Raw genomic sequence first — 15,570 nt, 5'->3', positions numbered from 1 at the left:
CCCTTCATATTAATAATGTAGCTTCTAATGAGACAGTTAAGGAGACCAGCCTGATTGCTGGGAAGAAAAAGTGAGAGATTGGGGTGGGGGTTAGATTTGGGAGACTCTTGGATAACAGGGAAGGGGTCTGGATTTGCTATGCAGACAGCAGGTAGCCATTAAAGTCTTTTCAGTATGGGAGTGACTGATGTGTTGAAAATGATATAGGAAGTGAATCTGGAATACAGTTAATCTAGTCTAGACCAGAAGCAGGGAGAAGCAGAGGCCAGCAGCTGGTTTGGGGATTGTTGCATTTTTATTGGGCATTAAAAGTCAAAAAATAATGCATTACTTTTAACTTACAGCAGTGCTTGGAAGAGGATAGCAGTCATCAAAAGTGTGTTTTCTAGCCGATCTCTTCCGAACCTGGGTAATAGACAAGCTAGTATAATAGAATACTTGCCAACTCTTCGAAACATTTGTAAGACTGAGAAGCTAAAAGAACAAGGAAAAAGTAAAAGAAGGTAGTTTCTGTAAAAACATTTGACGTAACTATTTCAAGATTGATAAATATTCTCATCTGATGGAACTATTAATATTTAAGTGTGTTTTTCCTTGTAATTTTGACAGATTCCTGCACTATCTTGAAGGAATTCATCTTAACATTTCAAAAGAGACTATGAACACTTTGGCAGCTGGCTTCCCTTAATATCCTACATTTACAGTGTCTTGTACAGATTCTTACATGGTCCTTAAGAGACATTTTTATAGTGATTTTCATGGAAGAGTTTATTTCTCTTAATGTACATTTAAAACAGACTATTTGTATATTTTTTATTAGTGTGTAAATATTTAGAATGAAAAGATTTGAGTTACAAATTGTATTTATAATTATGGTAGTGGTGGGGTTTTTTTGAATTTTTTTGTATTATCTGATTTAGTGTTGTTGGAGTATTTTTGTATGTGTGTGAGCTGTTTCTAGAAGGTAGAGTTCATTGAACATTTCTAAAGGTGCTTCAGTGCTGAACTAATCCATAATTTTTCCCCTTCTGGTGACCCTTAATCCAGGCTGTGAATGTGAATCACCTAGGTGATAATCTTTTTTAAAAATAAGTTTACACAATCCAAAATACAAAATAACATGTATAATACATAAGCAGACTTCCTAGGAAAGAAATTTCAAAAAGTAAGATCTTCCTGATAAAATTATTTTTAGTGTACTCATCCAGCATATTCTACCATGTGAATCACTGAACCCGGACAAGGTGAAATCAAGATTATGAACTGTAGTTTTCATAAATCTTTTTTAGCAACCATACAAATGTGATATCTTGTATATTTTGACAACTCAAATCATTTGTACATTTTTCTTGTATTTTTATATCATCGATGTTTTATTTCATAAAGATATTAATGATAATATAAACATTTTGGACAAACTGCTATTCACTGAAAATGTAACAAAGGGTTCTACCCTAGGATTTCTACATGATAGCCATTTCGACTTAAGGTTATATTTTTGGAGAAAGTATATATTTTTAATTACAAGATTTTAAAATACTACATTTCACTTAAAATCATTTTTGCAATCAGATGTATCTGAAAGTAGTTTCCTATTTCAAGTGTTTATATATTAGCTTAATATTCAGTTACATTATCTGGTGAATTAATTTTCACTTCAAAAGGTAAGGATCCTAATTTTGTACAGTTGAAAAATAGATGTATACCTGTGTACAAAATGTTTTTACCTCTTATTTGTTCAACCTACCTTTTCTTGTATTGATAGTACACTGATTTAATTAAAGGCTAAAGCTAAAAGACTGCAATGTTTAGAGAGTTCCAGATGTAATCATCTGGGTAAATATGGATATTGTATAGGCTTGGATATAGGCTATATCTTATAGGTTTTGTCCCTGTACAAAAGAGAGAATAACATCTAAGGCATTTTTTTTTTTAAGTATATGGATTTATTTTTTTCTACTGAATGCAAAAGTCCACTACCTGTAGAGCATTTACCAGTAAATTTGGTCTTTAATTATTAGAAAATTCGGATAATCCTCATCAATTGAGGAACCAAAGTAAAATAACTCCATAGAATTGTATTTAAATGATCAAAAACCAAGAAATAATGGGGGTATTTTCCTCCCTAATAGGGACACATTTAATATCTTTTTTTTTTTTAAGGTTAAGCATAATTTTGAGAAATATTTTCTCAATTCTTAAAGGTTCCTGTAAGACTTAAGATTTACTTTTGTGATAAAAGTAACCAAATTTGATGACTCTTCAGTACTTAGCATCTTATCCTATAAATGTCTAATTTGGACACATTTCACTACAGCTATTTCCAGAAATGTGAGAAGTAGAATGCCACACATCTGGCATGAACAATTGAATAGTTGGTGAAACTGTTTACTAAAGTATAAAACAATGGCAAATGAGATGGTCAGGAGGAAAGAGAATGATTTCAGACGTGTACTTGGAGGTATCTACAACAGTTCCGAGGTGGAGATGCTCACGTATACAGTCACATATGTAGAGATTTACATGTGCATGGCCACAAGTTTAGAGTGTACATCAAACTGCCTAGGGAGTTGGAGGTGCTGGAAGGGAGGACTTCCATGTATTTTATAGATTTCTGATTATTTGAATTTTTTTTTTTCCCAACAAGTATACTTCACTTTTAGATTAAAGGAAAGAAAAGACTTAATGCTTTGACATCAGAGAGACTTGGGTTCAGTATAGGTGAGATATAATGAGGGCCTGAACTAAGGCAAGTCTAATGGAAATGGAGAGATGTGGGGAAAAAAGTGCTACTTTTCTCAAAAGATGGTCTGTTAAGTAAAATATTTCAAAGTTTAAAAATGAGCCTAGGGACTTCCCTGGTGGCACAGTGCTTAAGACTCTGCACTCCCAGTGGAGGGGGCCTGGGTTCGATCCCTGGTCAGGGAACTAGATCCCATATGCATGCTGCAACTGAGAGTTCACATGCCACAACTAAGGAGCCCACATGCTGCAACTAAGACCCGGCGCAACCAAATAAATAATGTAAAAAAAAAAAAAATGAGCCTATTGGGCTTCCCTGGCAGTCCAGTGGTTAAGACTCCATGCTTCCACTGTAGGGGGCACAGGTTCGATCCCCGGTTGGGGAACTAAGATCCTGCATGCTGCGTGGTGCAGCCAAAAAAAAAAAAATGAGCTTATTAAACAAAGCTTGTTTGTTTTGGGCTTAATAGATTGAGCTGATGAAAACTCCCTTCTGGAGGCAGTGCATCAAACCACATTGTACTTTCAGAGTAAGAAGAGGATTCCACAAGTTGTGTTATCAATTATATTTAGCTTTATTCCCATGGTGAGCACCATCCAGAAAATTCATTATTCCCTATTTTAACAGTATGATAATAATGCAAATCCTTTAGTATAGATGGCATTTGCCTTTTAAGGAAGATAACTTTGTTTCTTGTTTTGGATGTTTAGGGAACATCTTATTTTCTAACGCTTAAACCCAAAAGGCACAGAATCTCATATTTATTGATTTAGCCTTGGTTTATTATTGTGTAAACCATTCAGTAGCCAAAAGTCTGACTTTAAACATCTAAATACACTCAAACTTATGTTTTCTTCTCCATTAACATGGATGTTCAAAACAGTTGGTTTTACAACTTCAGACCTAATAAATATAAATTAATATGATATTAAGAACATGTAACATACTAACCTCAGAATTTTAAGATTCAGTATTAAAAACTGCCAGTTCATAGAAGGCAATAGCTTGTAATAATGAATCATATAACTCTTCTACCCTGTATTGTTCAGTAGATGAAAACATCTGTCTGTAGCGGACTATCTTATCTGGTGGGAAGAATACCCGAGGCTCTTCTTTCAGTACAGACTCTGAGAGGAGCTGCTTCACTACCTCTTTTCCACTAGTCCGTGTGTCACCAATCATCAGTTCAAAGTGCTTCCCCACTGCGTTTCGATTCATGCTCAGCACCTGATGACGGCCATCCCGGGTAAAAGTCGTATTCAGCAAGGCATACAGCATGGCTTCCATGATGTGGAAATGTAATAGTATAGGAAACAGAGATGAGTTCTGAAATGAAGGTCCTGTTTTCTCCAGAACATAGAAGTCGGCTTTAGGCATCTTTGAAACAACTGAAGAAATCTTTTTTTTGGGGGGGGGCGGGGGGGGGGAGAAGGAGGGAAGATAAAATAAGTGAACAGAAATAATTCATTAAATTTTATTGTTTGGGCCCCCTCTCTGTCCCACTTCTATTTTTTAAATATATAACTTACATAATATTGCTACTGACAATTCTGAAGTAATTGAAAAAGCACTTTATGAAGGGGTCAGGACAGCCAAGTTCTTTCTAGCAGGAACAAGCTGAGCTAAGACAAGTCAGTTAATCCTCCTAATTACTAGTTTCTTCATCTGTACAATGGGCTTCATAATTCCTAAAAACTATATTGGCTTTAAGATTAGACAAAATTGTCTTATTTAGCTTTTAAAAAATTCTAGGGTAGAGTATATGGTTGGAATAACTAGCCTAGAATCAATCACCTCTGCAACTAACTAATCACATCATATACTTGATTGAACCAGTTTTCATAGATATAATCAGGATGATCATTACTGCCCATCTCACCAGGTTTTGAAGACTAAATGAGACAATAAGTAATAGCGTTTGAAGAGTAAGCTTTATAAATATGGTAATGAAGTTTCTTAACATTTAGAGTAATATACTTTACCACTGATTTTCTCAGGATCTGCCTTTGATTCATAAGGCATTTCTTGAAATAAATGATTCAATTTTTTTTTTTAATTAATTAATTTATTTATTTATTTTGGCTGTGTTGGGTCTCCGTTTCTGTGCAAGGGCTTTCTCTAGTTGCGGCAAGCGGGGGCCACTCTTCATCGCAGTGCGCGGGCCTCTCACTGTCGCAGCCTCTCTTGTTGCGGAGCACAGGCTCCAGACGCGCAGGCTCAGTAATTGTGGCTCACGGGCCTAGTTGCTCCGCGGCATGTGGGATCTTCCCAGACCAGGGATTGAACCCGTGTCCCCTGCATTAGCAGGCAGATTCTCAACCACTGCGCCACCAGGGAAGCCCAATGATTCAATTTTTAAAAAATCGTAAGTGATGGAAAACATAGGAATGGGTGAATAATAAGTACCAAAAGAAAACCCATCCTTACTATCTTATTTCATTCCTTTTAGGACTAAAAGACGACACAAGAAGCTCTAGCAGGTAGGGCTTTAGAGGTGCAACTGCCTTACCTCTTCTAAGTAGGCAGATGATAGGTACGTTCCTTTCATCAATCGGCAATATTCAGTTTGCTGCCAGTCCAGCACTGCCAATTGACGATCAAGGTGAGCCCAGGCAATTCTTCGAGTACCAGAAACAATGGATACAATACTATTAATCGCCTAAAACAAAAAAGGCTGGTTTAATTACAAGTGTAAACATTTTAACATATAAAATTTAAGATACAAACTCAGAAATCCAAATTATGTAATAGAAGTATATTTACAGTTTATGAACTAAGAATTGTTAACGAGTAATTACTATTAAAAGGTAACCAGTAGCAGTCTTTTACTTGTTGAACAGACCTTTTACTTGTTCTCAGCACCTAGCTCAAAGTAGGCATTCAAATATTCAAATGTTGCTGGGGAATGTGCCAGATACTGGGAAACAAGGGACATAACCATATATTATAAGAAATGCCACCATACAAGTTACACTGTAGAGAGGAGAAATGGTCAGGAAGACTTAACTGGAGGACTAGGAGAATGAGTAAAGTGGTAAACGGGGAGTTATTTGCCCAGATGTCTGCAAATACAGGCTGACACCTCTCACTCAGGCAGTGGAATAAAGAGTGCAAGTGGGAAAAGGGCAGAGGGGTAGGCAGATTTCTGCAAAAAGTAACTTCCTTTATCCTGAGAGCTACAGGGAGCCACCAAAGCATATAACATTCAGGTGTAACATGAGATATACATTTCAGAAAGAACATGGACAGCTGTGTGGAAGGTGGACGGGAGGCGTCTATAGACTAGAGGTGGGGATTTGTGTTAGGTGCCTGTTGCACGACAAAGTATTAAGAATCTAGGTCACAGTGAAGAAGCACAAGAAACAGATCAGAAGTAATAGGAGTAGAATGAACATGTGAGATGAAGGAGGAGCCTAGGAAAACAGCCATATATCTTCTCAACATTCCTCCTAAATAAGTCTTGCCCAGACCTACTTCTCTACATCAACTGTCCTTTCTTCCTAGAATGCCTTCCTCTTCCTGCTAGCCTAGTTCTCTCTCCATGATCCAGGCTGAGTTCTTCTAGTAAACATTCCCCAATGCACAGTTCTCTCCTCTAAATTGCCAATTTACTACCTGTACATCTCATACTTTGAAAATAACCATATAATAGATTATCTATTTATATGTGTATCTCTGGGCCCACCAACTAAACTATAATCTGCCTGAAGAACCCCGTCTTGGTGCTCAGAATAGTGCTTTGGTTCCCAAATATTTAGGCAGTATAAGACGCATTAAGAAAAAAAGTATACCTTAAGTCTCTCTCTTCCTATTTCTGGTTTGATGAGCTTTCTCAAGAGACGATTTTCCTGTAACTTCCTTTTTTTCCCTCCAGTCTCTGGATTAAGAATGGAGTTACAAACTTGAATGGTGGTTTTATACTGGAACAAGGGCACATTCATTAAACTCTCCAAATTCTGAAATGGCCCAAACTTTTCTCTGTGCTCTACAATGCTGAGGGACTTTTTTCCACGGAGCAATGTGAAAGCTTCAAGTTCTTTATTAGACGCTGTATTCAACACATGCAAGATGGAAGCCTGCTGTTCTGAAGAGAACAGCTTGTCAAGTGCCTTTCCAGACTCCTTTGCGTTTTCATCAGAAAAATCAACATGGGGAATAATTTTCTTTGGTGCAGTGGATTTTTTCCGACAGCAGGAATTATGTAGGGCCTGGAATAAGGAGGACCCTAATGGAACTGGAAAACATCTCCACCTCCCTAAAAGGAAATTTTAGCAAAATGTAAGTTGAGACGTCTTAGTTCCTTTTAGCATTAGTTCTGGCCTGACCAGAGCCTTTGCAAAGTGACATTAACTTTCCTATAATTTAACAACTAGTGGGGTTTCCCTGATGGCGCAGTGGTTAAGAATCCGCCTGCCAATGCAGGGGACACGGGTTCGAGCCCTGGTCCGGGAGATCCCACATGCCACGGAGCAACTAGGCCTGTGCGCCACAGCTACTGAGCTTGCGCTCTAGAGCCCGCGAGCCACAACTACTGAGGCCGCGTGCCACAACTACTGAAGCCCGCGTGCCTAGAGCCCGTGCTCCGCAACAAGAGAAGCCGCCACAATGAGAAGCCCAGGCACAGCAGCACAGCAACAGAGAGTAGCCCCCGCTCGCTGCAGCTAGAGAAAGCCCACGTGCAGCAACGAAGACCCAACACAACCAAAAAGAAAGAACTAGAGGATCATATCTATAAGAGATATCTTCTGATTTTTATGGATAACTCCTAGGTGTTACTACCTAGAAATCTTATTTTATGTCCATAAAGAAGCATGTATTTAAAAAAATGATTTCAACTGCTTAACGTTTTTGAAACTTTTAACCTTAGAGAAATCTTTTTCCAATTAATAGATCTCTTTAACAATATTTATCTTCAATAGTTTCTTTCTCATCCAGTGGAACCAAATAAAACTAAATTTTAGGGAATTCTCTGGCAGTCCAGTGGTTTAGGACTTGGTGCTTTCACTGCCAGGGCCAGGGTTCAATCCCTGGTGGGGGAACTAAGATCCCGCAAGCCACATGGCGCAGCCAAAAAAAGAGAAAAACAACCAAATTTTATACGTTTATAATAAATGCTTTAGCTGAGTGGTAGATTTAAGGGCGGTTTTTATTTTCTTTTGTACACTTTTCAAGATTTCTACCATGACTATATTTCTACAAAGAAGAAAAACCATATAAGGAGCAACTTTGTAAAACCAATGGAAACTTTGACATTGCGGCCACAGGACAATAACGCATCCAGAAGCAAGCAAGCAGCCGTTAGACTCTGAACCCTCCGCCCTCGGCCCAGTCCGAGGAGTCGCTCGTGGACCCCTAACCCAGGGAAGAAAGCACAATCGCTCCTAGGCTCGGCGACCAGAACCGCCCCGCCAACTCAGCGGGGACTCCAAGACACGGAACCCAAGGGGGAAATACTCCAGGACCAGGGGCTAATGTCAGACGGGAGATTCACCTAGTATTGCAGGCACCCTACCTCCCGCCAAGAGGAGACTAAGGATGTTCATCTTCCACGTTAGAGCAGTAGGTTCCCGCGCCCGTCTTCCTCCACTAACTTCCGGTTCCTGCGTGCCTCGCCCAAAAGCGCCCGGCCTTTCAGTAGAAAGGTTCCAGCGGAAGCGGCGTTCCGGCCGGCCCGAGCTGGTTCCCGCTGGGCTGTGGGCAGCCGCTCCGCTGCGCCTCTGGGCAGACGCCGGCCGGGATTGTGCCGGGATCCGGAGCCCCCGGGTGCGCCGCAGGCTCCTTCCACTGCATCCGGGAAATGGCCTCGCCCTCTCCGGCCCCTGACTGCCGGTGAGCAGAATGTCTGGGAAGAGAACGCCTGGGCGGGTTTTAGCCTGTAGTTGGCAAGATCCCTCCTTTGGGGAGACTCTCTGGGTTTATTATCTAGGCATACAGATTGATGAGCTCCTATTGGGGCCCTTCCTAGAGTCTGGTGGGGGAGTGTAGGCAGGAACATACATAACAAAATCACCAGGTAAAATGGAATAACTGGGACAGATGCGAGGTGGTGTTTCAGGAGCTCAAGGGGGGAACTGTGTGAAGACAGCCTTCAAGGAAGGGAGAGGTAGGAGGAGGTGGCTTTGACACTGGGCCTCGAAAGTGTCCTATTTGGAAGGGATGGAGAGAGCTGAGGCTGGCTCCAAATTTGGCTGGGCCTCGAATGCAGAATGGAGCAGCTGAATAGTTCCACGAGGTAACTGGAAACCACCGGGGCTTTTGTAGAGTCAGATCTGAGGTGTGTTTCTAAAAATTTGGGCATATGTCGAAGTGTGAGGCCGGATTGGAGGTAAAGAGCCTGGTAGCAAAGTGTATTTGGAAGCTAGTGTATCTTCTCAAGGGACAGGCAACCATAAGGAATTGAACCTGGGAGGTTGTGTGATCAGGCCACTCAGGATGGCTGTTCTCTTGCTGTCTGTACATCCCCTGCTGGAACAGTCCCTGCTTCTCCTACACCCTACTCAGGTGGCTGACCTTCGCTCCTAATCATAGAGCCTAATCAGTAAATGCCTTTGTACTTGCCCCCAGCCCCAGCTAGTGACTTTTCTAATCTATAGCCCAAAACATCTCCACTGGGATAGTTTATCAAAGGGGCAGTGAGGGGCTGTGCTCCTCTGCTGGTTTCCCTGGTAACCAATGTACCCATCTGACATCATTTCCCTCTGTAACTGGTGACCTTCCCCCCCCCCCCCCACACCCAATGAAGACTGCTACCATGTCCTGCCCTGCACCATGTGGTGCCGCTCCAGAACCCTTTTGATTCAGATGTGTAAGATCCCTTATCCATTAAACCACTGATGTCTCTGTTGCTGACTCTGGGTTCTTTCAGGAAAGATGGGACGACTTTAGCTAATTTTGTGAAAAACAGGGAAGTCAGGAGGGCGGTGGCTTTGGGAGGGAAAGATGGTGTGTTTGCATTTTTATGAGGCAGCAGTGTCTGTGTAGCTACTGTCCTGGAGGTGGTGGAGATGTGGCCAGTTATAAGTACTCATGAGAATTCTAGGATTCTTGCCAATTTCTGCGGAACTTAGGAATCCAACACAAAATAAAGCCAACTTTTTGTGCAAAATTCTCCAAATCAATAGGAAATAATTTCCTTTTAACTCCAAGGTTTATTCCACTTAATGAGGTGTTAATGAGTTGAAATGTATCCCTCAAAAAAGATTGTGGCCTTATTTGGAAAGAGGGTTGTTGCAAACATAATCAGTTAAGATTAAAATGCCGTCACACTACAGGGGGTGGGGGGCAGCTAATCCGATATGACTGGTGTCCTTATAAGAAGACGACCCTGTGAATGCAGGTGAAAATGGAGGCGGAGCTTAGAATGATGCATCCACAAGCCAAGGCCAAGGATCATCAGCAGGTCACACACACCACAAGCTGGGAGACAGGCATGGTACAGATTTGCCTGCAGAAGGAACCAACCCTGCTTGCATCTTGATTTCAGGCTTCTGGGCTCCAGAACTGTGAGAGAATACATTTCTGTTGTTTTAAGCCGCCCAGTTTGTGGTGATTTGTTACAGCAGCCCTAGAAAACCAATACACGAGGCCATAAGGAACACTGGTGATTGATGCTTTCTGAGATGCTGTGGTTCACTGGCAAGATATAACAAATGACTTGCTACCTGCACAACCTTAGACAGTTTCTCATCCCCTCTGAACCTCAGCTTCCTCATTTGTGAAGTGGAGGTAATGGTACCTGCCTCACACCGCCAGGAAATCCTGCTGAGAGGATTTCTCGTTAGAGACTGGATGCAGAGAGCCTGGCATAGAATAAGTGTGCAGTAAATGTTACTTCCCCTATTAAAGTTTCATCTCTTCTTTGGAGCTGATTATTAATGACCTTGAGGGGAAACTCCCTCATTCCTCAGAGCATTCATTCAGAATTACTTTGACAAGAGCCTGGAAGTAGTAAGAGTCAACCACTATGCGTGATTTACTGTAAATCAGAACCAGTGGGTTCAAAATGAAAGTCATCATCTTCCCAGAAACCAGCTCCTCACTTCCCTGTTTTTGTTGCCCGGATGCAGATGGCCCTGGCCCTTCCCACGCCTGCATCTAGCCCGTTATCTAGTTCCTATGTTTTCAAAACTTTTTTGAACGTGACCCAGGACACATTGATGATGTACGTGTGAAACAAAAGCTTCATTTAAAAATACTTGTACCAACAAGGACCTACTGTATAGCACAGGGAACTATACTCAGTATTTTGTAATAACCTATAATGGAAAAGAATCTGAAAAAGAACATATATATTTTAACTGAATCACTTTGCTGTACGCCTGAAACTAACACAGCATAGTAAATCAACTATACGTCTATTTAAAACAAGAGACAGGGGCTTCCCTGGTGGTGCAGTGGTTAAGAATCTGCCTGCCAATGGGACACGGGTTCGAGCCCTGGCCCAGGAAGATCCCGCATGCCGTGGAGCAACTAAGCCCACGCGCCACAGCTACTGATCCTGCGCTCTAGAGCCCATGAGCCACAACTACGGAGCCCACGTGCTGAAACTACTGAAACCTGCGTGCCTAGAGCCCGAGCTCTGCAACAAGAGAAGCCACCGCAATGAGAAGTCTGCGCACTGCAAGGAAGAGTAGCCCCCGCTCACCGCAACTAGAGGAAGCCGCGCACAGCAATGAAGACCCAACACAGCCAAAACAGAACAAAACAAAACAACACAAACACATAAATTTTAAAAAATTTTAAGAAAGAGCAAGAAAGAAAATATTTGTGTTTTTACATAGGATGCACCTTGACATTTTCTACTGTATTTCAGTTTGTGTGTATTTCAACTTTTAAAAAACACTGCTCTGTTGTTTTTTTTTTTAACACTGATCTGTCTTTAACCCACAGGACATTGGGTGGAGATGTCCAGTAGATGGTTAGATATGTAAGGGAGAGGACTAGGCTGTGCCATAAGGAAATGGCACTTTATCCCGGGAGAATGCCTGGCTGAGCCAGGGAGAGGGACGGTGTGAGGAAAGCACAGGGAGTCCAGGAGAGAACCCTGGGAGCACGAGCATTGGGTGCGAGTAGAGGATTCCCCAAAAGACGGAGAAGCAATGTTCAGAGAGATTTAAAAGGAAACAGGACAAAGTCAAGTTAAAAAAGAGACAAAAGACATGTAGAATACTGAGGGGGGACAAGATTAAAAAAAAAAAAAAAGTGGGTTAATTGGAACCACTAAATTGATATTAATTTCATGACTCACTACTGTGTGGCATCTTGCAGTTTAAAACACATGAAATTCTATCAGCCTTACCTGCAAAACGTCTTTTTACCTCTCCCTGTGGCCACTTCAGTCAGAGCCTCATTGTCTCCATTGGGCTCCTGCAATAACCCCGCACCACCTGATTTCTCAGCTTTCCGTCAACCTAACCCCGTCCCTGTCCTTACACACACCCTCCCTGTCCTGGCCCCGGTGCTGACTAAACCTCCAACTCCCACCTCACCCTGCTCTTCCAGCTCTTTCTGTCTGCTCACCGCCAGACACCCACATGCTGCCTCTCCTCCTTCCTAACAGATCCCTGCCAGTGGCGATGTCCGGGAAGGTGAACCAGCTATGGGAATCCTATTTCCCTTTACTAAAGATTAACATAAGAGTGGGTGTGCGGGAATTCCCTGGCGGTCTGGGAAACTAAGATCCCGAACGCAAGCTGAGCACTGGCCAAAAAAAAAAAAAGTAGGTGTGGTTCTGTTTGGGACCTAAGTGGGAAAGATTTTATACCCTGATCAAGAGTGGGAGGGGGTGTGGGAGGGGAAGCGGTCACCTCCCTTTTCTTCTTGTGGCTCTGGTGGTGGGAGGATGAACTCAGAGGAGCAGCCGTCTCTCCGTGGACAGGCAATGCTGACAAGGGCTAGAAGAACAGGCCTTGATAACATTGTTTAGCTGCGGGACAAACCCTTGAAACCACCTACCTGCAGACTTATGGTTCAGTGAGGGAATAACTGACCTTGTTTAAGGCACTTTCGATCAGTATTCTGTTACTTGGAGCTGATCACTTCCTGATTAAGATACCCACTCAGGAGATGTTCTGGGCATCTCTCCTCTGCGCCTTTGTGCCTGCTGGTCCCTTTCCCTAGGATGCTCTGTCCCTAAAATGACCTGAATTCTGCTCACCTTTTCAGGGCCAGCAAGGGTACACTGAGAAGCCTTCCATTATCCTGAGCCAAAGGCATCCTCTCCCTTCTCTCAAGCACGTGACTCACATCTCCCTCATAGTACAGGCAAACGTGAACTGTAAGGTTTTGGGGGGTTTTTTTGCTTTTGACCGTGTGTTTTTGTCTCCTTATTTGACTCTACATTTTCCCAAGGTGACCTGGAAACTACCAACTAGAATATGTCAAAAATCCATTCCTGGTGGCTCAACAGTCCTGGAGACAGAGGAGCTCATGGTATGCTCAGACTCTGGAATCAGTCAGTCCTGTGTTTTAACCCTGTTTTAACCCAGCAAAGCAGCAGTGTGAACTGGGGCAAGTGGCATCACCTCTCCGAGCCACTTTAGATCCGTCTAGAGTGCAAGAGGGATTCAAGCCATAATTATATCCCTTATAATACCCAGCACATCGCCTGGCACACATGGGGATTCATTAAGTGATTGTTAAAAAAATTAATGAACGATCGCATATATAATATTCCAAAGGTTAATTTTCTTTAGGAAAATTATTAAAAATTCATGCTCCATAACTTCATGATCTTGACATAGGCAAATATTTCTAAAATAGGAAATGAAAAGCATTAACCGTAAAGGAAAAAAAAATGAATAAATTGGATCTCATTTAAGTTAAGAACATCTACTCACTAAAAGACACCAGTGGGAGACTTCCCTGGTGGCACAGTGGTTAAGAATCCACCTGCCAATGCAGGAGACACGGGTTTGATCCCTGGTCTGGGAAGATCCCACATGCCACGGAGCAACTAAGTCCGTGTGCCACAACTACTGAGCCCTCGCGCCTAGAGCCCCTGCCCCACAACAAGAGGAGCCCCTGCTCCACAACAAGAGAAGCCACTGCAACGAGAAGCCCATGCACTTCAATGAAGAGTAGCCCCTGCTTGACGCAGCTAGAGAAAGCCCGCATGCAGCAACAAAGACCTAAAGGGGCCAAAAATAAAATAAATAAATAAATACATAATAAAACTTTTAAATAAATAAATAGACAAATAGGTTAATTCCATCAGATTCTTCTGCATGACTGTTTGAGCTTCCCCTGTTACACATGCCTGCCCGTTATTTCTTTCCTTCAGAAAGGAAAACACTTCCAACAAGGACCTACTGCATAGCACAGGAACTATATTCAATATTTTGTAATAACTTATAAGGGAAAAGAATCTGAAAAAGAACATATATATATATTTACTTACATATATGTATAAATGAATTGCTGTGCTGTACACCTGAAACTAACACGATATTGTAAACCAACTATACTTCAATTTTTAAAAAATTTGTTAAAAAGAGCAACCTAAATGTCCATCAACAGAGGAATGGATAAAGAAGATGTGGTACATATATACAATGGAATATTACTCAGACGTAAAAAAGAACAAAATAATGCCATTTGCAGGAACATGGATGGGCTTAGAGATTGTCATACTGAGTGAAGTAAGACATAGACACTGAAAGACAAATATCATATGATATCGCTTATATGTGGAATCTAAAAAAATCATATAAATGAACTTATTTACAAAACAGAAGTAGAGTCACTGATGTAGAAAACAAACTTAGGGTTACCAGGGGATAAGGCAGGGAGGGATAAACTGGGAGATTGGGATTGACATATACACACTACATATATAAAATAGATAACTAATAAGAACCTACTGTATAGAACAGGGAACTCAGTACTCTGTAATGGCCTATAGGGGAAAAGAATCTAAAAAAAGAGTGGATGTATGTATACATATAACTGATTCACTTTGCTGTACAACTGAAACTAACACAACATTGTAAATCAGCTATACTCCAATAAAAATTTTTAAAAATTTTTTTTAAAAGAAAGGAAAACACTTTTGTGACCTCAAGTCCTCTCATTTATTGTTTATTATTTTTTACCCCCACTCATTTCTTCATTTATTTCAAACATATTTATCGAATCCCTGTGTTGTTGCAGACAGTTGCCGGGGATAAAACGGAGGACACACTGACCTGGCCCTGTCTTCACAAAGCTTAGATGAGTGAGGGAGACCAACTACAGTAGATTGTGGTGCTTGAAAATACAGTGTTAAAGAGGGAAAATACTGTGTTAAAGAGGGAAAATTCAGTGTTAAAGAGGGAAAATACTGTGTTAAAGAGGGAAAATACAGTGTTAAAGAGGGAAAAGGCTTTGGGCACAAAGTTACTCACTACGATGTTATGTATAACAGTGAAAAATCAGTCACCATCTATGTATCCAACAACAAAGAAATATATATACCCGCATGGACAATTACATAGCTATTAAAATGATGTCATGCGTAGAGAATGGACTTGAGGACACGGGGAAGGGGAAGGGGAAGCTGCGACGAAGTGAGAGAGTAGCATTGACATATATACACTACCAAATGTAAAATAGATAGCTAGTGGGAAGCAGCTACATAGCACAGGGAGATTAGCTCGGTGCTTGTGACCACCTAGAGGGGTGGGATAGGGAGGGTGGGAGGGAGATGCAAGAGGGAGGGGATATGGGGATATATGTATACATATAGCTGATTCACTTTGTTACATAGCAGAAACTAACACAACATTGTAAAGCAATTATACTCCAATAAAGATGTTTAAAAAAATGATGTCATGAAGCATCTATAGTAA

At 41.4% G+C, this 15,570-nt stretch overlaps 2 protein-coding genes and 1 long non-coding RNA gene across 5 annotated transcripts in view; 2 read left to right on the top strand and 1 right to left on the bottom strand.

The window, feature by feature from the left end:
• ATAD5 (ATPase family AAA domain containing 5) overlaps window positions 1–1,811 on the top strand; it is a 41,421-nt gene extending 39,610 nt beyond the window's left edge. The window contains exons 22-23 of one of the 2 annotated variants that reach the window (XM_036838432.1): window positions 348–503; window positions 610–1,811. In XM_036838432.1, the coding sequence (XP_036694327.1) occupies window positions 348–503; window positions 610–688 (235 nt within the window). In that variant the 3' untranslated portion in view covers window positions 689–1,811. Of the gene's footprint in view, window positions 1–344; window positions 504–609 lie in introns of both variants that reach the window. The other variant, XM_036838431.1, reaches the window with a different exon arrangement.
• Window positions 1,812–3,207: 1,396 nt separating this feature from the next.
• TEFM (transcription elongation factor, mitochondrial) lies at window positions 3,208–8,344 on the bottom strand. 2 transcript variants are annotated; one of them, XM_036835255.1, is made up of 4 exons: window positions 8,235–8,312; window positions 6,535–6,998; window positions 5,253–5,402; window positions 3,208–4,141 (listed from the first exon to the last, which is right to left on the bottom strand). In XM_036835255.1, exons 1-4 carry the CDS (start codon window positions 8,284–8,286, stop codon window positions 3,704–3,706), a joined length of 1,104 nt encoding a protein of 367 aa, XP_036691150.1. In that variant the 5' UTR covers window positions 8,287–8,312; the 3' UTR covers window positions 3,208–3,703. The 2 variants fall into 2 exon arrangements, with proteins under 2 accessions (XP_036691150.1, XP_036691151.1); XM_036835256.1 differs by having other exon boundaries at window positions 3,294–4,141; window positions 8,256–8,344.
• A 106-nt stretch (window positions 8,345–8,450) lies between these two features.
• On the top strand, window positions 8,451–15,296 carry LOC118886079. The gene is made up of 3 exons (XR_005017656.1): window positions 8,451–8,572; window positions 13,094–13,174; window positions 14,894–15,296. It is a non-coding gene; the product is annotated as an uncharacterized LOC118886079 (long non-coding RNA).
• Window positions 15,297–15,570: the final 274 nt, after the last annotated feature.

The sequence above is a fragment of the Balaenoptera musculus genome, chromosome 20 (genome assembly GCF_009873245.2).
Source record: "Balaenoptera musculus isolate JJ_BM4_2016_0621 chromosome 20, mBalMus1.pri.v3, whole genome shotgun sequence".
NCBI classification, from domain to species: domain Eukaryota; kingdom Metazoa; phylum Chordata; class Mammalia; order Artiodactyla; family Balaenopteridae; genus Balaenoptera; species Balaenoptera musculus.
The sequence above is the reverse complement of the archived record's forward strand: the minus strand, read 5'-3'. Positions and strand labels throughout refer to the sequence as shown.